Below are 25989 nucleotides of genomic sequence, written 5' to 3' on the forward strand. Positions count from 1 at the left end.
CCTGGACTGTTTCCATTACATCAGTAACTCAAGAACTCAAGAAGGGGAAAGGGAAATATTTTGCCTTCTTTGGCCTCAGATTCCAGCTTAAATTTATGAGTTGGTATGATTCACAGGATTGGACAGGAGCCAACACAGAGATGCATCTCATGTCTTCTCCTCAATTCTCCTTGAGCCTAGATTCAAGTGGAGCTAGAAGAGCACGATTCTACTGGTTTGAATACCCATGAACTAAAGACAACCTTCTAGAAGGACAATGAGAACCAGCACACACTGAGTGCCTACTACCTTAAATCCTTGAAGATCTTAATCATCCCAGCCCTGTGGGGAAGGTATTCTCCAGCCACAGGGCACACCACTTCCCCCTGCCGGCCCCACCCCCTCCCCTCAGAGAAATAGGCTCTTCTGTGGAATGCCAAGCCAGGGCCCACACATGCTCTGTGGCTGCCCAGTGCTGTAGGCACAAGCTAAATTCACCTGGCTGAAGTCTTATATGCAGAAATCACTTTGAGTGTCTCTGGTGGGAAATGGAGACAATCCCGGTGCTCTCGAAGCAGATCCTCTAACTTTCACATGGGCTGTCAAGACAGAGCAGAGTTTGAAATTTAGGTTTCCTGAATCTGCTTGTGCTGCTTTGATGCCTTCATAGCGCCCCTCAGTTTCAGCTCCTGTCTCATATTACTGTAGTGCATGGTGTCAAGTACAGGCTTTCAACTTAGGTTTGGGTTCAAATCCCAGCCCGGTTCAAATGAAGATAAATATTACCTACACCTCACAGAACGTCTAAATTAAATGAGAAGGTGGAAGTACAGGACTCTGCACAGCACCTGGCACATGGTCACTGCTCAATAAATGGCAGCTGTATTACTACAAAACTATCACCGAGATCTGACTGAACATCCACAGAACATTATTAAAGGAGAAATGACAAGTGACAAGAATCAAACAGAAACCTTTGCATTGCCCCAGCTAAGTGCCTTCTACTTCAAAACAGTACGAAACAAGAAAACTCAAAAGAGGGTAGGAGTAAAGACATATACACGGACGGAAAGAACTAGGAGTGAGGGACAGGAAGGCTCTCAAAGGGGGGGGTCTGATGAGGAAAAAACAGGGATAAGGGAAAAGATAAGGGGAGATAAGGTGGTGTTATACTTCATCATCATAGAAGAAAATAACTCCTCTTACTCAAGACCTCAAGACCTTTCCTTATTAAGTAGCAGAGTCCCAAATACTGAGCTGTGGCAGCAGCTTAATTTTCTGGACATTTAGAAATCAAATTGCATGGTGGTGTTCTGTGTATATGGAGTCCATCTGAAGGATCTTGATAAATGAGATCAAAGAACAAGCAGGGCATGGTGAAAAAACCACAGGCTAAGTCAGGTACAGAAAAAGTCTTCTGGGCTCCTATAACATCCCATACAAACTCTTTATTATTGGACTTTTCTTGCTGAATATTATATTTCTCACCTCTTTCCCCCTGGATTATAAACCCTCCAGGGCAAGAACCCCATCTCATGTTCTGTAAGGTCCCTTTCTAGCCCTAAAATACCATCATTGTAGTAGGCAGAATGAACCCCCAAAGATGTCCAAACCCTAATCCCTAGAGCCTGTGAATAGTTACATTATATGACAAAAGAGATTTTGCAGATGTAATTAAGGTTATGGACCTTAAAATAGGGAGATCATCCCGGATGAACCAGGTGGTTCTAACCTAATCACATGAGCTCTTAAAAACAGAGAACTTTCTCTGGCTGGAGGTATGAGATGAGGCAGAAGGGGAGGTCAGAGAGATCTGAAATGTGAGGACTTGACTAGCTTTAAAGACGCAGGAAATACAGGCAGCCTCTAGAAGCTGAGAACTACCCCTGGCTGCCAGCAAGGGTACGGGGACTTCAGTCCCACAGCCGCATGCAACTGAATTCTGCCAACATCCTGAACGAGCATGGAAGCAGACTCTCTCCCAGAACCTCCAGGTAAGAAGTTAAGCCACTAAGTTTGTGGTAATTTGTCACAGTAGCAATAAAAAAAACTACCACAAACACAACTAGAACTGGTTCATTGTACAGCAGCATTCTCCTACACATCATTTCACTTAATCTTCCCAAGCATGATGGGATTATTGCCCCCTTATTTTAGGAAATTGATGCTCAGGGAGGATAAGTAACTTGCTTAGGTGACCAGCTAATGAGTATGTACTTGAGCCAGGATTCGAACTCAGGCCTTCTGGTTCCAACTCCAGTGAGAGGTGTCTCCTACGCTGCAGCTACCATTTGATGGCTTTCAGATTCTACTACCTCAAGCTAAATAAAAAACAAACTAAAACAAAAGAAAAGAACAAACAAACAAAAACTCAGGCTGCTTTTACATTGTGAAAACTTAAAAGCTTCTGAATACTCATTTCTTTCTGTTTCTTCTGAAGGTATCTAGTAAGTCAGGGAACCCGTCAGGGTATAAACAAGTAAATATAAAAAGATATCGAAGTCTTCTTTCTGACACATAGAAGAAAAAAGATTTTGATAAACGGGATAAAGAGAAATCCTCAAGAGTGGCCGTCAATAAAATATTTCCTCCCATTCAGATGCTCCTTCGGCCACTGTTGAGGTACATCTTCCGCAATGAAATGCCCTGCTTTGCCAGATTCGTTTAGGATCTTCTCTGTGGTTGGAGCGTTCAGTCCTCTCATGACCAATTTTTACTGTCAGGAAATTCAACTGATTTTCAGTCTGAAATTTTCCTTTCTATATTTCTTCTCATTACTTCTAATAACTAAGCAAAATAATCCCCTCCCCCTTTGGTCTTTGCACCTCTCAAATATTTGTAAACTGTTATCACCCCCTGCCCTTGGGTATCATTTTGCCAAGGGGAAGGCTCCTTTCAGCCTGCCTAAGTCAGCCGTTCTCTTATACTGCTCTGCCTTCCTGTCCAAAATTCGTGTCCATATATTCTAAATGAGGTGTTTAATCTTGAACCGAGTGTTCTGTACACTACAGAAGGTGCCATGCTCTAAAAAGTGAATTACACAGTAACTTGCAAAGACCTACCACTGTTTGGTAGTTGATTAGAAAACTGTAGCACTTACTGCTTCTCTGCCTGCAGCTTAAATAAACAGCAGACTACAATTTTACATAAAAGTTTCCCCCAATTTTACATAAAAGTTTATGGCCACAACAAATTCAGGAACTAAAAGGTCAAGCATTTACTAGATGTTGCTGAAAACAGCACTGTTTACAAAGCATTTAAATGATTATTAATAGAATAGATAGACTAAGTGGACATTACTTTTTGCAATAAGTTTTGGATATGTTACATTAAAAAAATATTTCTCCAAGAAGTCTGGCTAAAGTTTCCGCACCAGATTAAACTTCCTGCCAAATGGAATCAAACACCACATTTCTTAAGGGCCAGAAATCTGGCCCAACAGTCTCTGTTCTTACCAAGAACTAAAGAGCTGTTTGTTTGCAGCAGTCTCCAGATAGATATTAATACTGGACCTTTCCAGTAGATTTTGTAACTCTCTATTGAGAAAATCTCTAAAATTTGGCCAGACATGGCTGTGGTTCCTGATAGCACATAAATCTTTCAGAGCCCTCATTAGCTGTTTAGTAGTATACCCAAAGTTCCTAATTCACATCAGTGTGGTCTCCAAACAAACTCAATCCCACAGAGTAAGTTACCCAGAGGTACAATCTGGCTGATTACCCTTTTTTCCCCCAGTCAATAAAATCAAGCAACTTCTTTGTGTTCAAAAAGCAACCATGCCATGGACAGCTAGAACTGTAATCTTTGGATGAAATGCAAACCTTCTGAAAGTCTACATAATCCTATATTCACTCAGTTACAGAGACTATTAAATTTTAATGAATCTTGAGAAAAATGTAAGATGACAGTCAACAAGGAATGCAAATTGTCCCCAATCCTGAAGTTAGCTGATTATCTGAACTCAAGGGATTATTACAAAATGTTTCAATGAATAAATTCCTTCATGTTAAAAAAAATTTCTCAAATAACATTAGGCACCATCTATTGAGTACGTGACATTTTACAGCTACAATTGCTAATCCTCACAACCAGCAAGGTAGGCATTATTATTCTCTTTTTACAGAGTGAGAAACAGGCTCAGAGTCATTATCAGCTCAAGGAAGGTCCCAATGTTTAAGTGCCAGAGCTAGGACCAAAACCCTCATCTGATAGGCCCCAAGTTTTCCCACTATACCAGGCTGCTCTAAATGTATTATTTTCTCAAACTGCTAAAGTTTCAGAAGATAAAGCGGTTACTTACAGGATTTAACTTCATGTTTCTTTTTTCTACGGTGACACAGATGAAGAAAACAGAAGGGGTTCATGTTTATATGTAACTGAACTTTTACAAGGTATATTACAATTTTAAAAGAACTTTAATGGAGTGTTGTCTACTCCTCATTTGTCTGAGAAACCTTTGCTGATGCTTACTTTGGTAGACATGGTATTAATACTAGAGACAGAGGTGAATAACAGTTTCTGCACTCAAGGTGTTCACAGTCTAATGAGACTATTTTTAAAAATATGAACAGTGGTCCCCCTTGTGCAGAGGAAGAAACTAAAGTCTGACGAAGCTTAAAGCCTTGTCCTAACTTAGCTTCCAGGAGGCAGACAGGACCTGATCTGAGATTCTTCTGATCCCACCTCAGTGACTCCTCCATCACCTCCACACTCAACTTCCTAATCATGTGCTCCATTACTGTTCTTCTAAACATGCAACAAGGATTACAGAAGCCTGAGATTTTTAATTCATCTGGACAAGTACAGCAAGAAGACTAATGATTTTAATGTACCCGGGACCAACGAGGCCAGTTTGTTTTTTACAAACATGTAATAAAACTACAAATAAACTGACTTTTCTGATTACTTCAGGCCGCTTCAATCTTAAGTTGAAAGACTATTCTGAGAAGCTGCAAATACTTTCAAAGAAATAGCAAGGTAGCACTTCCCTGCTGGTGCAGTGGTTAAGAATCTGCCTGCCAATGCAGGGGACACAGGTTCGAGCCCTGGTCCAGGAAGCTCCCACATGCCGCAGAGCAACTAAGCCCGTGTGCCACAACTACTGAGCCTGTCCTCTAGAGCCCGCGGGCCACAACTACTGAGCCCACGTGCCACAACTACTGAAGCCCGCGCGCCTAGAGCCCGTGCTCTGCAACAAGAGAAGCCACCGCAATGAGAAGCCCACGCACTGCAACGAAGGGTAGCCCCGGCTCACCGCAACTAGAGAAAGCCTGCATGCAGCAACGAAGACCCAACGCAACCAAAAATAAATAAATAAAATTGATTCTTTAAAAAAAAAGAAATAGCAAGATAAGTCTGGCCAAAGAGGAATTTTTAATGTTCTCTTTCAACATCGGGGCAACAGAAAGTCATTGTCATAGAGAATGCATTGCTATGATGAGGTTCCTATCTTCAGAAAAGCCCCCTGTGAATATGAAATTGTTATTCAGCTTATCTCATTCATTCACTTTATGACAGTGAGCCAAGACTTTGCACCGGGGGTATCAAAATGGATGCATGAAATGCAGTCCCTGCCCTTAAGGGGCTCTCTGTTCGGTGGGAGACAGAAACATATTACTACAAAGGAATGATTACGTAGTGTTTGTTTTTTTGTTTTGTTTGTGTGTGTTTGTGTGTGTGTGTGTGTGTGTGTGTGTGTGTGTGGCAAAGAGGGACAACTTCCTGAAAGCTAAGGCATGAAAGGGATGAAAAGGAAGTTGCCAAGTGGATAAGGTGGCAGGCAGCGGGGAGAGAATGGTGAGGGTGGGCACAGAGAACAGCATGTGCAAGATGACCTAATCTAGAACTAAAAGTATTAGCTAATGTGCTTGCTCTGTACTAATCACTTGGAAACTGAACATATTACTACCAAATGGAACTTCTCTGTTCTTGTTTTTTGTAGCTCTTTATGAAACCAATTCCAATCCAGCACTGAAAGTGATTTTGTAGTAATCACCAATGACTTCCATGTTGCCAAATTTACTCCAGTAGACACTTTTCAGACATCATCCTAACTGACCTCACAAGCAGCATAGGACACAGTTGACCACTGCCACTTTTAGGCTGTATCTTTTCTCAGGAAAATTTCCTCCACCTCTTTAGTCCTTCGTCCTCATACCCCTTGCCAGATCCTCCTCTTCCGCCTGATCTCTAACAGCTGGGGTTCCACAAGGCGTACTCTAATCCCCCTTCTTCCCTCCCCAGGTAACACCATCCATTCCTGTGGCTTTAAATACCACCCATATGCTCATGACTTCCAAAAGTGCATCTGTAAGCTGACCCCACCTCTGAGCTCCAGTCTTGTAAATGCAGCTGCCTCCTTGGTATCTCCACCTGGAAATCTTTTCAGGCATCTCAAAGTTAACAAGTTCAAAAGTGGAGCTTATTATTTCAACCACTCTCCCTAAATCCTGCTGTCCCCTCCTCATTCCAGTCATGACCCACCATTCACCTGGCCAGTCACTGGAAGCCATTCTTGCCCCTATATCCAGTCACCAAGTTCTGTCAGCTCTACCTCTGCCTAATTTCCACATCTAAGTCCACCACTGACACCCTAGTCCAGGACACCATCTTCTAGCACCTTCCTTCCTCCATCCCTGTACTCCCAGTACGTTCTCCACACAGAAGCTACAGTGACAGTTTAAATTATTTCATTCCCCTGCCTACAGCCCTTCTGTGATGGTCATCAGTTCCTTCAGAAACAATCCAACTCCATTTTCTTCTTCTGATACATGGTAAGATTGTGAAGTTAGGTGAGGCATGTGACTTTCTTTGGACAATGAAATGGGAGCAGTGCTCCAGACAGAAGTGCTCCATTAGCCTGGGTTCTAGACTTAGGATATGAAGGTGAAGTGGATATGCAGCATGAGTGAGAAAGAAACACATGTAAAGCTACACCTTCAACAGCTCCCAAATGCACTAAGAATGAAATACAAATGCCTTACTGTAACGAACAGATTCCAATATAACTGGCTCCTGTGTATCTATCCAGCCTCATCTTGGGCCTGTCCTTCTGGGTCGTTATATTCCACTCACACTGGCCCTCTTGCAATTTCTAGAACAAGCCAGGTGTCTTTTCCCCTTTCCTGCATGGTTCTTTGCATGGTTCATTCCTCAACCTATAGATCTCAGCTTATATATTACCTCCTCAGAGATGTCTCCCTTAACCACTGTATCATAGTGAGTCAAAGCCACTATGACTCTCCATGACAGCACTCTGACCATCTCCTGCACGGCACATCAGTCTGTAATAATTATTCATCTCTCTGATTTGACTGAGGAGCTCACTGCTGTCTCCAGTGCCTAGCATTACCCTCAGTATGGTACCCAATATATGACAGGCACTTAAGAAGTATTTGTTCAGTGAATGAACAAATGAGAAAAGACTCAAAAAGTGGGACATAAAAAAAAAAACAAACACACTACAGACATCTTATCACATATCACAGAGGCAAAAGGTGGGGAGAGGAAGGGAACTCACATTTCCAGTAAGGGAACTAAGAATGACTACAATGTACACCTAACACTAATTTAGGTACTTTACGTATGTTACCTCTCTAGATTCTCAATAATCCTAGGAGGTCAATATTAAAATCTCCACTTTCCAGATCAGGCAACTGAGGCTCAACCTGCGCAAGCAGCAAAACCAGTAACGGTATCAGTTTTAACCCAGACCTGTTAACCTCTTTCCTCCAAACCATGACGCTTCCCTAGAAATTAAACTGCTACTGTATTTTTATCATTAAGTACTTTTCTATTATACGTATAAATTGTATTTATATGTGGATACATCCCTACCCCAAGAACAGGTTTTTGTTTTTCTTTTTTCTTTGTTTTTGTTTTTTTCAGGTTCATCCTAAAGCCTAAAACAAACATCTGCTATCTGGGACAAGCGAAGGCAGAAAAGTGCAGCAAACCCAAAGCACAAATAAATTAGACATTTTGTTGGAACTTTTTTCTTGAAGTCTTTTTTCTTCTCAGAGTAAAAAGCCTCTACGATTAGGAAGTCTGTGCTCTGAACTGATTTTATGGGACTTGAGATCGGCTTACACTGCCTTAATTTACCATCTTGTCCCATCCCCAAATGCTGTTCTGCTGGTCACAGAACATGCAAAGCTAAATGGCCTAGGGGGGTCGCACCCACAGTCCTGATTTGATTAGCAGAGGCTCCAAACATCTAAACAAGCAAAATGAAACCACCTGGCTTTTTACCTCTGACCACCTTTGGGTGAAGTAAACGTGTTCACAGCAGAAAGGTGGGACCTGGATAACTCCCAAACAGTTCTACTGGGCTCTGAGTAGACTCACAGGATTATCAGAACAGAAGGGACCTTAAAGACCATCTTAAATGCCCTCTCTTAACAGGTTAGCAAACAGGCTAGCGAACAGTTAGCAAACAAGCTAGCAGACAGTTACTTATTTGCCTAAGAAAAACAAGACTCCTGGCTCCTAGTCAAGTGCTCTTTCCACCACAACACAGCACCTCCCTGATCAAGAGCTAGTGATTGATTATGCCAAAGTAACCAGTAGATAGTAGTCTAGATAACACAGATCGTAAATCCCCAATGTTTCTCTTACTCTCCATCATTTAGAAAACCCTGAACAAAAAGAACATACACAATAAAAACAAAGGAGATGAGGAAGAGCTATTTTAATTTTCTATTAAACATTCTTCCAAAAACATTACTCTACCCCATATCTTACCGAGTTATTAGAAATAACATTAGCATTAGAAAAACTAGGAAGGTAAAAGTAGGGAAAACACATCACATGCCAAAGTCTGGTATGAAATTTACCTTTAAAAAAAAAAGGAATAAAAAGCAATATTCCTTTAAATTGAATAAAAAAAAAACTAGGAAGGTAAATTAAATGTGGCTTGTTAAACTAAACATATGAAAAGGGAAAATTATAACAAAGGAAGGAGAGTTTTACAAATTAAATTAATACGAGATTATAATTTGAAAACTGTGCATCTCAAAGCAAACTTTATTTGTTCAATTATTTTTAACAACAGTGTTCATGATTCTAATACACTGATTTTTTTCCAGGAAGGAAACTCACTTAAAAATATTTTTGTTTTAAAAAATAGGCCTGTGTTCAGCTATATATTTTTTCTCCCAAGCTTTGATCATATTTCTTTGATTTGGGAAGAAAATACTGTTTTGATGGCATGAAATGCAAAACTGTGAAGATTTTTTTAAAAAAACATCCCAGTACAGAATTTTAAAAATTATCAATGGAAAACAGATTAAGGTCATTAAGTGCACAACACTAATTACTGGCCAGCTACTGGTATTCTGTTTCTTCCCTAGTTCTCCCAAGGAAAACTGAATTAAATTGAATCTTCAGCAGAATAATCCTCAAATATACTTTATAAGCAAAATGAGAGCTTTCGTTTACATAGTTTTTGGATTTTGCTACTCCTAATTTTATTCTAAAACTCAATTTTACCCCAAACCATAATTACCATATTAACTTTGTAATGCACAGTTGTATGCAATTCAGCAAAGCAGTAGTACATCATCAGGTTCTAGTCACCCAGAGCTTAGGAAAAACAGGATTGGTCACACCCATTTAAAAACAAATACGCTATTTGCCAATGTGTAGTTTCAATCTAAGTTCTGACAATGAAATATATGGACATATATCTATATATCTCATCTTGATTTTCAAAGGTAGGCAAAGAGAGTTCTTCACAGCTTAGCTTTGCCTGGCTGAAGCTGAAGGTTTTGTAACTTCATAGCCAGACCCATGTTGCCAGTGATTTTCAATTTACCTTGAAAGAAGGCCTGTGAGGAAGAAGAAAGAAAATTTATCATTTGGTGTTTTTTGTTTTGAGACCGCTGATATTTCTAGACTATCCAGCCCTGAGATGATTTATTTATCCAGGTTTCTTCAACTTTCTTCAAAATATGAAACTTGGCTTTCAGGAATAGATTTAGAACCAGAGTCTTCAAAAGGACGCATTTGTGAAAGTCATGCTTTACACAGAGCTGTCAAAAGTCACATCTTTCCCAAATGTGTTCTCTTAAAAATCGAGTCTGCCTTTACCTGCCTTCCTCAAAGGTGGTACGTTTTCCAAATATTAGGCAGAGTGGATTCATACTAGACCCATTTTGTTTAAAACCATTACACATTTGTTCAGTGGGTCTGCTAGCAGGGAGAGAAAGCACATGCATAACACACTTATGAACTCTTGGGATTCAATACAATGCAGATGAAATGTCACCATTTTTCTCCCTCTTTTTGGTCTACGTGATAAAGATTTATTCCCTACAGAGGGAGGCCAGGCAGACTGCTGAGACTGAGGTGCCTGTGTTAATCTTTGGCTCAATAAGAAGAATCAAACCAATCCCAAGTGCAGAGCCACAGTCTGTTCCATTTAACAACTGCCTGGGATTAGATCACATGATGTTTGCTAAATTTATCATGTAACAAAATCCCAGGAAAACTTTAAAGAAATAGCAAAATTGGGAACATAGCATGATTTCCCTGCTACGATCTCAGTCTTTCAACTCAATTCTTAAAATAAGGAAAAGCTACAGGAAAAGTTCTGGTAGTCTTAGCTTCCTAACAAGTATATTCATTAAGAAGTGAGGGGCTCTTCTGCCTCATCCATAGGAAATCTCAGAGCTCTGCTTTCTCTACACCTTCTGGTGAGGGTGACTAATTCCTTTTTTTTTCCTCCTCTGTCTGGACAAACTAAATATTTCTTTCTATATGGCACACAGCCTTCTGTCTGATGACTTTAAGGTCAGGTGTCTCAGAACACAATATATTTAACATATGTCCTTTAAAAATATGGACCAGTAGTACCTAGAAGAGAAACTCACCATATTTCCCTTTTCTTAATTAAAAGAGGAAATGACTTTTCACTTAATAATTATTACAGAGAAAAATGAGTCTTCACTTTTTAGAGAATCCGAACATAAGAGTCATTTAAATCTGGCCCCTAAGGTGTTCTACATTTGCTTTCTTCTGGAGAGCACATTGCTTTGTTTCAACCGTAGCCAAACACTGAAATTATAATTTCCACTGCATTTAATGGTTTCCAGTCAGATCTTCTACTGAGCATAAGGGAAGGCCATTAGCACATTAACAGAAACGTCTCCTATTTTTATTTTTAATTCCTTTGGGTGCTAACAGGTGTTCAGGAAAAGTAAGCTGACACTTCACTCCCCAAAATGGGTGGTAAACAGATAAACTGAGAGAACGAGGGCAGCTGAGTGCGAAGCCTGACCACACTGCCAAGGAAGTGCATGGTGTGCACCGTGGAATAAGCAGCGGTGGGTGGGAAGGAGGACGTCGGCCAACTCCGAGATTGGTGGCCTCTGTTCTGTCCAGATTTTTGGAGAGGGCACAGTGGGTGGAAATGTCAATGTCAATGGTGTGTATTCAGTTGAAACATCACAGATGCAAGTCTCTCACTTGTCGACGCATCAGCTGAAATATGCTTAGTTGCTTAGAAAAAGCATTTTTAAAAGGAATACGAGTAGGAGTCAGATTTAGTTGTTTTATCCAATCTTTCAAATTACCAGGGTACCACAGGAACAAGACCTAAAACAAATCAGGCTGAGGCAACAACAAAAAAATAAGGTTACAGTGGAAAGCAGCATTTTAGCTTCCTTTGTGTTATCTATGGATAATGTATATCAAGTCTGTTCCACACTGTACAACTAAAGAGTATAAGAAGACCCTTGACAATCTGGGGGCCTGGAAAATCTACACAAGGCATAAAGACATTTTAGACAAATGCAAATTAATTGTGAAAACCCAAAAACGCAAGGCATCATGCTAAGTTCTGGAGACACAAAGATGAACAAGATGTGCTTTGTTCCCTTGAGATACACACAATCTAATAGGGAAGAGATAGGCACATTATGACTAGTACAATGAGACAAGTGCCAGGCTAGCAGGCCAGTAAGTGGCCCAGAAGAGGGACTGACTATAGCTCCCCAACAATGTGGTAGGAAGTCTCTGGACATAACATAAGTTCATTTTGAAAGGCAAGGAGTTTGTCAAGGAAGGACAGCTCAGGCCAAAAAAAGAGCACGGGCAAAGATACGAAATGTGAAAGATCATGCCTTTGTTCACACCCGACCCTCCTTCTGTCTGACGGCCCCTGCTCTCCATCTGTGCATTGCTAACTCCTGATCACTCCCAGGACTCAGCCAAGCATTGTTTCCTCTGTGAAGCCTTCTCGATGGCCCGGGAAGATGTGGCTTCTCCTCCCCCCACCCTCCCTGACCTCAAGTGATGCAGGGCACCTTGGGTATTTGGCTGCACTTACTCTTAAGTTTTTTTTTTTTTTTAATTTATTTATTTTATTTATTTATTTTTGGCCGCACTGGGTCTTTGTTGTTGTGTGCAGGCTTTCTCTAGCTGCGGTGAGCGGGGGTTACTCTTCATCGCAGTGCAGGGGCTTCTCACTGCGGTGTCTTCTCCTGTTGCAGAGCACGGGCTCTAGGCAGGTGGGCTTCAGTAGTTGTGGTGCATGGGCTCAGTAGCTGTGGCTCGTGGGCTCTAGAGCGCAGGCTCAGTAGTTGTGGTGCACGGGTTTAGCTGCTCCACAGCATGCGGGATCTTCCCGGACCAGGGCTCAAACTCGCGTCCCCTGCATTGGCAGGCAGATTCTTAATGACTGCACCACCAGGGAAGCCCTGCACTTACTCTTTTGCAGACCTGTCTCGTACCAAATTGTGGATGCCCTGAGCATGGGAACTATTTCTTCTACATCTGGACATTTCCAGCACACAGGGCACTGTCTGGCACATCATTAGCTTCGCAACTGTCATTTGTTAAGTGAACATTTGGGGAACACTGAGTTTTGTGGGTTTTACCACTTTGCACTTTATGGGATGAGGTTGAGGTAGGTGATGAAGTGAAACGGGCTAAAACCCACCTAACAAAAGGATATAAGCGCCATCATACTTACCGACTGAGGATTCATTTTACCAGTCATCAAAGCCAGTAAGTCCGAGTCAGCCATTGTAATTGTGCAGTCGGCCTTCTTATCTAAAACAGAGACATGCAGAAGGAAGGAGAAATGGGGAGTGTTCAGTTTCATGTATACATTTTAGTCAAAAGCCGCTGACTGCAACAGAATCACATCCAGAATTAGTGTGGGCAAATGGGCACTCACATACACTCTGTGGCAGCCTGGTGAAATGTGACATAAATCACAAGCAACCTCAATATTTAACAAGAGGGAATTTATTAAATAAATCATGGTATATTCATATAATGGGATACAATGCAGTCATTAGATGATGTGGATCTATATTTTATTGACCTGGAAAGATATGTATGTTATACTCTTCATGATACTGTTATATAAGCCAGTTACAAAACAAACTGTAAGAATGGACCCAAGTTTTGCTTAAAAACAGATATTCAATTCTGTATGTATAGGAAAAACATCTGTAAACTTGGAGACCAATATATTAATAATAGCTACTGTGGCACACAGACTCTAAGGTGACCCCTGTGATCCCTGCCTTCTGGTAGTCATGCCTTTGTATAATCCCCTACTCTTGAGTGTGGGCAGGACCTGTGACTTGCTTCTAGCCTGCAGAATGTGGCAACGGTGATGGGCTGTCATTCCTGTGTTCTGTTACACTGCATAAGACTCTGTCTTGCTGGCTCTCTCTCACATTCCTGCTGGCCTTGAATAAACTAGCTGCTATACTGTGAACTGCATACTGCACATGGAGAGGGCTACATGGCAGGGTACTGACCTTTAGGAGCTGAGGGCAGACTCTGACCAATAACCAGTAAAAAACTAAAGCTATCATTCTCACAGCTACAAGGAAATTAATTCTTCCAGCAACATCAGTGAACTTGGGCACGAACCACTTCCCCAGTCAAGTCTCTAGATGAGAACTCAGCCCTGGCCAACACCCTGACTGAGGCCTGCGACACCCTATGCAGAGGACCCAGCTAAGCTGTCCTCAGCCAACTTACCCATGGAAGCTGTGAGGTAATAAATAAATGTGTGCGTTTTTTTAAACCACTAAGTTTGTGGTAATTTGTTAGAAGATGAATAGTCATCTAGATCAGGGGTTAACAAACTTTTTCTGTAAAGGATCAGACACTAAATATTTTAGGCTTTGCAGGCCACTAGGTCTCTACTGCAACTACTCAACTCTGCACCTGTAGCACGAGAGCAGCCACAGAGAATACATAAATGAATGTAGCTGTATTCCAATAAAACTATTTTCAAAACAGGTAGCAGACCAAGAGGGATAAGATATTTGCAACTCACAGTTCTAACAGAGAATTTCTATCCAGAAAACATAAAAAACTCCTATCACTCAATTAGAAAAGGTTAGATAGTTCAATACAAAAGTGGGCAAATAACATAAACAGGCACAACAGAAAAATCTCCAAATGGTCAAAAACAGCACATGGAACAGCGTTCAACTCCATTAGTCACCAGGAAAATGCAAATTAAAAGTACAGTTGAGATACTACAACGTACCTACTAGAGTGAATGGCTTAAAAAAAAAGAAGATAATACCCAGTGCTGGTGAGGATGAGGAGCAACTAGCAGGTCAGAACAATGCTGGAGGGACTGGAAAACGGTACAGCCACTTTAGACAACAGTCTGGACATTTCCTAGAAAGCTAAACATACACATGCCATATGACCTACGAATCCCATTCTTAGGTGTTTACTGAAGAGAAATGAAAACATAAATCCACACAAAAACCTGTATGCGGATGCTCATAGTGGCTTTATTCCAATAGCCAAAAGCTGAAAGAAACCAAATATACTCCACCTGGTGAATGGATAAACTACTCAGCAACAAAAAGGAACAAACTACTGATAATACATGAAAGAAGCAGGCTCAAAAAGCTGCATACTGTATGATTCCACTTGCAGTTTACGACATTCTGGAAAAACTGAAACTACAGGGACAGAAATCAGATCGGGGTTGCCAGGGCCTGAGGGTGAGAGAAGGGGTTTGATTACAAAAGGACATGAGGACTTTTTTTTTTTTTTAAATTAAGGGTACTTTAATTAATTTATTTATTTATTTATTTTTGGCTGTATTGGGTCTTTGTTTCTGTGCGAGGGCTTCCTCTAGTTGTGGCAAGCGGGGGCCACTCTTCATCGTGGTGCACGGGCCTCTCACTATCGCGGCCTCTCTTGTTGCGGAGCACAGGCTCCAGATGCGCAGGCTCAGTAGTTGTGGCTCACGGGCCTAGCTGCTCCGCGGCATGTGGGATCTTCCCAGACCAGGGCTCAAACCCGCGTGCCCTGCACTAGCAGGCAGACCCTCAACCACTCTCATATAATATGGAAGAGACTGTAGAATAGTATATCCATATCAAAAAACTGGCTATATGGTAGCTCATGACTTAGTATTTCTACTCCTGGTTATATGCCAAATGGAAATAAGTACATGTGTCCACTAAAAGACACATATGAGAATGTTCGTAACACCTTTATTCATAAGGCCACAAAATGGAAAACTGCGAAGATACAGCAACCATGAACTGAATAAATAAATTCTGGTGTATTCACATAGTAAAAATGAACTACTGCTACATGCAACAATATAATAAATCTTACAATGCTGAGTGAAAGAAGCCACACCTAAAAGAGTAAATATTGTATGGTTCCATCTATACGAATTTCCAAAATAAATAATATCAACCTATGGTGACAGAATTTGGAATAGTGGTTCCTTTTGGGAGTGGGTAGTGATGGGAGGTGGTGTCAGGGAGGTTTCTACAGTGCTGGCAACATTATGCATCCCGATCTGGGAGATGTGTTCATTTGTTAACGTTTATCAGGCTGTACACTACAGATTCATGCCCTTCCTTACAGGCTAGACTTCAGAAAACTTTTACACAAAACGAAACAAAAAAAAACAGGTGGTGGGATGAATTTGGCCCATAGGTCATAATTTGTCAACCCCTGATACAGATGGTAGGATTATAGGAGAGTAATTTTTTCATTTTGTTTCTCTATCTTTCCCAATTTTTTTTGCACTTAAGTATGTATTACTATATAAAAACAAAGTTTTAAAAATATTCATTTTTTTATTGGAGTACAGTTGCTTTATAATGTTGTGTTAGTTTCTGCTGTACAACAAAGTGAATCAGCTATATGTATGCATATATCCCCTCCCTCTTGGACCTCTCTCCCACACCCCCCATCCCATCCATCTAGGTCATCACAAAGCACCGAGCTAGCTATCTATTTTACACATGGTAGTGTATATATGTCAATTCTAATCTCCCACCCTCCCCATCTCCCCAGTGTCCACATGTCCGTTCTCTTCATCTACGTCTCTATTCCTGCCCTGCAAATAGGTTTAAAATATTAATTTTAGTAGTATAACCAAAGTATAATGCAAAAAAGGCCGTACCACAAAGACTCTAATATCTTATTGCTAAATCAGCAATGTCTACCTTGGACAAGTGCAAAAGGAAAAATTCACCAAGAAATCAAAATTTTCAGTAGTCAGTGTTTCAGGCAATCAATATAACAATAGTACTCTAATAGTACTACTACCACTAATAGTAATAATATCAAATTACGGCCCAATAGTTAGATAATCTGTGCCTTAATAAAAAAAGATAGGAGTTGCTATGGTCTGAATGTTTGTATCCCCCGCAAAACTCGTATTTTGAAATCCTAATGCCTGATGTGATGGTATTGGTAGGGAGGGCCTTTGGAAGGTCATGAGGGTAGAGCCCTTATGAATGGGATTAATGCCTTACAAAGAGGCTCCAGAGAGACCCCTAGCTCCTTCCATGATATAAGCCCACAGCAAGAAGGCACTGGCTATGAACCAGGAAGAGGGCCCTCACCAAACGGGACCATACTGATGCCTTTATCTAGGACTTCCAGCCACCAGAGCTGTGAGAAGTAAATTTCTGTTGTTTATAAGCTACCCAGGCTGTGGTATGTTCGATATAGCAGCCCAAATGGCCTAAGATGGGGGTAAACTATGAAAATACAGCATGCCTATATTATTAAGTAACGAAAACAAGATTGAAAATAAAAGTTTTTATTATATGTCTTAGAATGCAGGGATAGCCCATAAAAAGACTGTGATTCAATAGCCCCTCCATCTTTGCCTGTAACAAAATTTTCTCTTATTACTTGAAAAAAGGTCTGAAGTCTTAAAAATTAAGGTATTTACAACCTAGAAAATCCAGTTCTCTTGTAGATATATAACATCAAAGAGCAGGGAGAAAAAAAGCTAGCAAATTGAGATAACTGGACTTCATTCATAATTGGATTAGATCCTAATATGCCAAAAAAAGGACTCATAGTCAATAAAAAGGTGACTTTAGGAAATAAATGCTGCTGCTGCTGTTACTATATCAGCATTTACTGAGCTCTCACTATGCCGATTACTTCACATACCTAGACTCATACAATAACCCTATGAGGGTCAGAGAGGTCAAACAACTTGCCCAAGGTCACACAGCTACTAAGTGGCTGAGCTAGGTATGAAAGCAGATTCCTGCTGCCAAAGCCCACACTCCCAACTCCTAAGCTCTATGGCTTCCCCCTGTTACAGGAAGAATACAAACATTCAACAGCTCAGTTTTTTGTTGTTTTTTTTTTGCGGTATGCGGGCCTCTCACTGTTATGGCCTCTCCCATTGCGGAGCACAGGCTCCGGATGCGCAGGCTCAGCGGCCATGGCTCACAGGCCCAGTCGCTCCCCAGCATGTGGGATCCTCCTGGACCGGGGCACGATCCCATGTCCCCTGCATCGGCAGGCAGACTCTCAACCACTGCGCCACCAGGGAAGCCCCAACAGCTCAGTTTTAATTGAGCCTTCACCAATTCATCCGCATCTGATGTATCCCAGATGCTTTCTCAGCTCCCCTAGTCCTTTTGAGGAGTCACAAACAATTCCAATGTGTTTATGCAAAATTAATGTTTAATATATGGGTTGGGGAGGAAGCAATGATTTACTGAGCACTTACCATGCTAGGGGCTTTACATACCTTTTATCTCATTTAATCCCCACAACAGCTCCATGGATAGACATTATTCTCACCATTTTCTAGATGAGACAACTGGACTCAGGGAAGGTTTATACCTAGTTAGTGACAGAGCCAAGGTCTGAACCCAGGTTTCGGTATCTCCAAAGGCTATGCTCTTTCCCCTGTACCTTGGGGATGAGAGACTCTGAGGCCTTCTGTATCATGTTCCCCATTAAGGGGCAGGGTTGAGAACTCAAACAGGTGCTGAGAGGGAAGAATATACGAATGAAAGAATAATATATCGTGTTAAATTAATTAAAGTTGGCTTCCTGGAGATATGCGAGTCATTTCAAAGGAGAGGAGGGAGGGGCCGAATTCATGGAGAAACACCAGGCAGCAAGAAAAGATTATGGAAAAATGCACAAAGCCTAAAAGTCCTTGACATAACCATCTGTATCATTACCAAACTCTTAGAATATAAGCAAATGAAATACATTTAAGTAAATCTTACTTTGCTAACAGAAAGTAAACCTCTCAACAGTATGTACATGTCAAAAGATCTAGCAATTCTCTTTAAGATGCCAGTTCAAACTAGGACAGGTTATTAATGCTTTAACATAGCTGATCTCTAACAAATGGTCATTTGTTGGCTGATGTAAAAGGAGCTGGCAATTTCCCACGGTAGCTTTTACTGGTAAGTCCATATTTCACCGCCACTCCTAGCTGCCAACAAGTATCAGTTTCAGCAGAAATTCAGGGTAAAATCCCTTCAGGTATGGGATGGGGCACCTAATGTGGGGAGAGCTCGCTGCCAGGGTTCATATGCAGAGAGCAAGGTTTTTCTGAAAATTTGCCATATGTTTCCATAAGCATATAATCTTTCAAAACAAACAAACAATAACAACAAAACAGGAAAATTTTTCTCCAAAAATCTCCTTGGGGGCAGAGTCAAGATGGAGGAGTACGAGGACACAGAGTTCACGTCTCCTCACAACTAGGGCACCTACCAGGTACTGGTGGGGAACCACGGACACCTAAAGGGACGGGAGGAACCCCGAATGACCAGATGGGACGTGGCGGGGAGGGAGCAGGGAGGAGAAGTGGAGGTGGGACGGGACCGGCACCCTTGAGAGATGGCTGGGGGAGAGGAGGGGTTCTCACACCTGAAGGAGCCCATCCACGGTGAGGGGAGCAACGGGGATGGGGAGAGACCCTTGAGAGGCCAGAGGATCGGAAGGGAAGGCAGCCAGCATTTCCCCCACCCACTTGGGCCCTGGGGAGCCTACTGAGGTCCCGGGCATGATCCTCTGCCCTCCCAGACCCCCTCTGGCCGCCCGGGTCCTGAGGGCGTGGGTGGGGAGTAGAGGCCAGACGGGACCGGTGCACTGAGGGGCGGCTGGGGAAGGGTGGGGTTTCCACCCTCGGGACGGGCCCACTCACAGTGAGGGGATCAGCGGGGACCGGGAGGATGGGAAGGGAACTAGGCCAGCGTTTCCCCCACTCATTCGGGCACCTGGGAGCCTACTGTGGTCCCAGGCCAGATCCTCCGCCCTCCGAGGCCCCCTCCAGCTACACTGGGCCTAAACCCCGGCCCTGCACTCCCACCCAGGGCCTTACCTCTGAACTCCGCTGTCCGAGGCCCCCTCCAGCCATGCTGCCTTTTCCTGCCTCATGGATCCTGAGCATAGGCCCCACCCCAACCTAAGCTCTGCCCCCATAGCCAAGGCCTTTTCTGGCCCATTTTTCTTTTTTTTTCGGGGGGGGGGGTTTGTGGTTGTGTTTTACCTTGTTGTTTCACTTATATATATATTTTTCCTAACCTTGAAATTTTTCTAGTTTTATCTTTTATTCTTTGTTATTGTACTGCTCCTTTCTTTTTTTCTTTTGCTGCGCCGTGCACCTTAAGGGATCTTGGTTCCCAGGCCAGAGGTCAACCCTGAGCTCCTGTGGTGGGAGCACTGAGTCCAAACCACTGGACTAACAGAGAACCTCAGACCTCAGGGAATACTAATAAGAGTGAGATCTCCCGGATGTCCTCATCTCGGCACCAAGACCCAGCTTTATCCAACTGTAAAAACTCCAGCACTGGACGCCTCAGGCCAAACAACCAGTAAGAAGGAACACAGCCCCACCCATCAAAAAAATGAGACGACAAAAAAATATGTTACAGATGAAAGAGTAAGGTAAAAACCTACAAGGCCAAATAAATGAAGAGGAAATAGGCAACCTACCTGAAAAAAGAATTCAGAGTAATGATAGTAAAAATGATCCAGGGGCTTCCCTGGTGGTGCAGTGATTAGGAATCCGCCTGCCAGTGCAGGGGACACAGGTTCATATGCCGTGGAGCAACTAAGCCCATGTGCCACAACAAATGAGCCTGCGCTCTGGAGACCATGACCCACAACTACTGAGCCTGTGTGCCAAGACTACTGAAGCTCACGTGCCTAGAGCCCGTGCTCCGCAACCTACCTGAAAAAAGAATTCAGAGTAATGATAGTAAAGATGATCCAGGGGCTTCCCTGGTGGTGCAGTGGTTAGGAATCCGCCTGCCAATGCAGGGGACACAGATTCATATGCGGTGGAGCAACTAAGCCCGTGTGCCACAACAAATGAGCCTGCGCTCTGGAGCCCATGACCCACAACTACTGAGCCTGTGTGCCACGACTACTGAAGCTCACGTACCTAGAGCCTGTGCTCCGCAACAAGAGAAGCCACTGCAATGAGAAGCCTGTGCACCACAATGAAGAATAGCCCCCACTCACTGCAATAAGGGAAAGCCTGTGCATAGCAGTAAAGACGCAATGCAGCCAAAAATAAATAAATTGATTAATTAAAAAAAAAGATTATCCAAAATCACAGAAACAGGATGGAGGCATGGATCCAGAAAATACAAGAAATGTTAACAAAGACCTAGAAGAACTAAAGAACAAACAGTGATGAACACCACAATAACTGAAATGAAAAATATACTAGAAGGAATCAATAGCAGAAAAACTGAGGCAGAAGAACAAATAAGTGAGCTGGAAGACAAAATTGTGGAAATAACTGCCAAGGGGCAGAATAAAGAAAAAAGAATGAAAAGAATTGAGGACGGTCCTAGAGACCTCTGGGACAACATTAAACGCACCAACATTTGAATTATAGGGGTCCCAGAAGAAGAACAGAAAGAGAAAGGGTCTGAGAAAACATTTGAAGAGATTATAGTTGAAAACTTCCCTAACATGGGAAAGGAAATAGCAAACCAAGTCCAGGAAGCACAGAAAGTCCCTTCAGGATAAATCCTAGGAGAAACACACCAAGACACATAATAATCCAACTAACAAAAATTAAATCAAAAAAACAAAAAAAAAATTAAAAGCAGCAAGGGAAAAGCAAAAAATAACATACAAGGGCATCCCCATAAGGGTATCACTTGATTTTTCAGCAGAAACTCTGCAGGCCAGAAGGGAGTGGCAGGATATATTTAAAGTGATGAAAGGGAAAAACCTACAACCAAGATTACTCTACCCAGCAAGGATCTCATTCAGATTTGATGGAGAAATCAAAAGCTTTACAGACAAGCAAAAGCTATAAGACAATTCAGCGCCACCAAACCAGCTTTACAACAAATGCTAAAGGAACTTCTCTAGGTGGGAAACACAAGAGAAGAAAAAGACCTACAAAAACAAACCCAAAACAATTAAGGAAATGGTAATAGGAACATACATATCGATACTTACCTTAAATGAAAATGGATTAAATGCTCCAACCAAAAGACACAGCCTCACTGAATGGATACAAAAACAAGACCCGTATATATGCTGTCTACAAGAAACCACTTCAGACCTAGGGACACATACAGACTGAAAGTGAGGGGATGGAAAAAGATATTCCATGGAAATGGAAATCAAAAGAAAGCTGGAGGAGCAATACTCATATCAGATAAAATAGACTTTAAAATAAAGACTGTTAAAGAGATAAGGAAGGACCCTACATAATGATCGAGGGATCAATCCAAGAAGTAAGTATAACAATTATAAATCTTTATGCACCCAACATAGGAGCACCTCAATACATAAGGCAAATGTTAACAGCCATAAAAGGGGAAATCAAGACTAACACAATAATAGTGGGGGACCTTTACACCCAATTACAACAATGGACAGATCATCCAAAATGAAAATAAATAAGGAAACACAGGTTTTAAATGATGCAACAGACCAGATAGATTTAATTGCTATTTATAGGACATTCCACCCGCAAGTGGCAGAATACACTTTCCTCTCAAGTGCACATGGAACATTCTCCAGGATAGATCACAACTTGGGTCACAATCAAGCCTTGGAAAATTTAAGAAAATTGAAATCATATCAAACATCTTTTCTGACCACAACACTATGAGGTTAGAAATCAATTACAGGAAAAAAAAAACTGTAAAAAACACAAATACATGGAGGCTAAACACTGCATTGCTAAATAACCAAGAGATCACTGAATAAATCAAAGAGGAAATTAAAAAATACATAGAAACAAATGACAATGAAAACATGACAACCCAAAACATATGGGATGCAGCTAAAGCAGTTCTAAGAGGGAAGTTTATAGCAATTCAATCTCACCTCCAGAAACAAGAAAATCTCAAATAAACAATCTAATCCTATACTTGAAACAACTAGAGAAAGAAGAACAAAGAAAACCCAAAGTCAGTAGAAGGAAAGAAATCATAAAGATCAAAGCAGAAATAAATGAAATAGAAACAAAGAAAACAACAGCAAAGATCAGTAAAACTAAAAGTTGGTTCTTTGAGAATATAAAAAAAAAAATTGATAAACCTTTAGCCAGACTCATCAAGTAAAAAAGGGAGCGGACTCAAATCAATAAAATTAGAAATGAAAAAGGAGAAATTACAACTGACACCACAGAAATACAAAGGATCATAAGACTGCAATGACGACTATATGCCATTAAAATGGACAACCTGGAAGAAATGGACAAATTCTTGGAAAGAAAAAACTCTCCAAGACTGAACCAGAAGGAATTAGAAAATATTAACAGACCAATCACAAGTAGTGAAATTGAAATTATAACTAAAGATCTTCCAACAAACAAAAAGTCCAGGACCAGATGGCTTCAGAGGTGAATTCTATCAAACATTTAGAGAAGAGCTAACACCTATCTTCCCCAAACTCTTCCAAAAAACTGCAGAGGAAGGAATGCTCCCAAACTCATTCTACGAGGCCACCATCACCCTGAAATCAAAACCAGACAAAGATACTACAAAAAAAGAAAATTAAAGACCAAGATCACTGATAAATATAGATGCAAAAATCCTCAACAAATACTAGCAAACAGAATGCAACAACACATTAAAAGGGTCATACACCATCATCAGGTGGGATTTATCCCAGGGATGCAAGGATTCTTCAATATACACAATCATATTTTCTGTAGTGGTATGCTTTGATTCCCTTTTTGTTATTTTTGTGAATTTACTGTAAGTTATTGCTTTGCGGTTACCACGAGGCTTACATAAAATAGCTTATAGATATAACAGTCTTTTTTATGTTGATAACAATTTAACTTCGATTACACACAAAACTCTACCTTTCTCTTACCCTCCTTTTATGTTTTTTTATGTCACAATTTAGATCTTTTTATATTGTGCTTCCATTAAAAATTGTTGTTGTTATAAACTAAAATATATATACACATATATATATATACACAAGTCAATGTGATACACCACATTAACAAATTGAAGAATAAAAACCATATGATCATCTCAATAGATGCAGAAAAAGCTTTTGACAAAATTCAACCCCCATTTATGATAAAAACTCCCCAGAAAGTGGGCAGAGAGGGAAAACACCTCAATGTAATAAAGGCCATATATAACAAACTCACAGCAAACATCATTCTCAATGGTGAAAAACTGAAAGTATTTCCACTAAGATCAGAAACACGACAAGGATGTCCACTCTCACCACTCTTATTCAACATAGTATTGGAAGTCCTACCATAGCAATCAGAGAAGAAAAAGAAATAAAAGGAATACGAATTGGAAGAGAAGAAGTAAAACTGTCACTGTTTGCAGATGACATGATACTACACATAGAAAATCCTAAAGATGCCACCAGAAAACTACTAGAACTAATCAATGAATGTGGTAAAGTTGCAGGATACAAAAGTAATGCACAGAAATCTCTTGCATTCCTATACACTAACAACAAAAGAGCAGAAAGAGAAATTAAGGAAACAATCCCATTTACCATCACAACAAAAAGAATAAAATACCTAGGAATAAATCTACCTAAGGAGACAAAAAACCTGTACTCAGAAAACTATAAAACACTGATGAAAGAAATCAAAGATGACACAAACAGATGGAGAAATATACCATGTTCTTGGATTAGAAGAATCAATATTGTGAAAATGGCTATACTCCCCAAAGCAATCTACAGATGCAATGCAATCCCTATCAAATTACCAATGGCATTTTTCACAGAACTAGAACAAAAAAATTTACAATTTGTATGGAAACACAAAAGACCCCAAATAGCCAAAGCAATCTTGAGAAAGAAAAACAGAGCTGTAGGAATCAGGCTCCCCAACTTCAGACTATACTACAAAGCTACAGTAATCAAGACAGTATGGTATTGGCACAAAAAACAGAAATATAGATCAACGGTACTGGATAGAAAGCCCAGAGATAAACCCACACACCTATGGTCAACTAATATATGACAAAGGAGGCAAGAATATACAATGGAGAAAAGACAGCCTCTTCAATAAGTGGTGCTGGGAAAACTGGACAGCTACATATAAAAGAATGAAATTAGAACACTCCCTAACACCATACCCAAAAATACACTCAAAATGGATTAAAGACCTAAATGTAAGACGGGACTCTACAAAACTCTTAGACGAAAACATAGGAAAAACACTCTTTGACATAAATCACAGCAAGATCTTTTTTGACCCACCTCCTAGAATAACGAAAATAAAAACAAAAATAAGCAAATGGAACCTAAATTAAACTTAAAAGCTTTTGTGCAGCAAAGGAAAACATAAGACGAAAAGACAGCCCTCAGATTGGGAGAACATATTTGCAAATGATGCAATGGACAAAGGATTAACCTCCAAAATATACAAACAACTCATGAAGCTCAATATCAAGAAAACAAACAAGCCAATCAAAAAATGGGCGGAAGACCTAAACATACATTTTTCCAAAGAAGACATACAGATGACCAAGAGGCACGTGAAAAGATACTCAACATCACTAATTATTAGAGAAATTCAAATCAAATCTGCAATGAGATATCAGCTCACACCAGTCAGAATGGCTATCATCAAAAAATCTATAAACAATAAATGCTGGAGAGGGTGTGGAGAAAAGGAAACCCTCTTGCACTGTTGGTGGGAATGTAAATTGATACAGCCACTGTGGAGAACAGTATGGAGGTTCCTTAAAAAACTAAAAATCGAACCCATATGACCCAGCAATCCCACCACTGCGCATATACCCTTAGAAAACCATAATTCAAAAAGTCACATGTGGGCTTCCCCGGTGGTGCAGTGGTTAAGAATCCACCTGCCAATGCAGGGGTAACAGGTTCGAGCCCTAGTCTGGGAAGATCCCACATGCTGCGGAGCAACTAAGCCCGTGCACCACAATTACTGAGCCTGAGCTCTAGAGCCCGTGAGCCACAACTACTGAGCCCGTATGCCACAAATACTGAAGCCCACGTGCTTAGAGCCCGTGCTCTGCAACGAGAAGCCACCACAAAGAGAAGCCCGTGCACCACAACGAAGAGTAGCCACCGCTCACCACAACTAGAGAAAAAGCCCGCGTGCAGCAATGACGACCCAACGCTGCCAAAAAAATAAAATAAGTTAAAAAAAAAAGTTACATTAAAAACAAAAGTCACATGTACCCCAATGTTCACGCAGCACTATTTACAATAGCCAGGACATGGAAGCAACCTAAATGTCCATCAACAGATAAATGGATAAAGAAGATGTGGTACGTATAT

At 41.0% G+C, this 25989-nt stretch overlaps 1 protein-coding gene across 6 annotated transcripts in view; it reads right to left on the reverse strand.

Annotated features, from left to right (window-relative positions):
* Positions 1-8651: 8651 nt before the first annotated feature.
* SCP2 (sterol carrier protein 2) overlaps positions 8652-25989 on the reverse strand; it is a 163093-nt gene continuing 145755 nt past the window's right edge. For all 6 annotated transcript variants that reach the window (XM_027108508.1, XM_027108509.1, XM_027108513.1 and 3 more), the window contains 2 exons: positions 12953-13032; positions 8652-9806 (listed from right to left, as the gene is read on the reverse strand). In XM_027108508.1, the coding sequence (XP_026964309.1) occupies positions 9711-9806; positions 12953-13032 (176 nt within the window). In that variant the 3' untranslated portion in view covers positions 8652-9710. The remainder of the gene's footprint in view (positions 9807-12952; positions 13033-25989) is intronic.

Source organism: Aethalodelphis obliquidens, unplaced genomic scaffold (genome assembly GCF_003676395.1).
Source record: "Aethalodelphis obliquidens isolate GAN/ISIS:26980383/991018 unplaced genomic scaffold, ASM367639v1 scaffold9, whole genome shotgun sequence".
NCBI classification, from domain to species: Eukaryota; Metazoa; Chordata; class Mammalia; order Artiodactyla; family Delphinidae; genus Aethalodelphis; species Aethalodelphis obliquidens.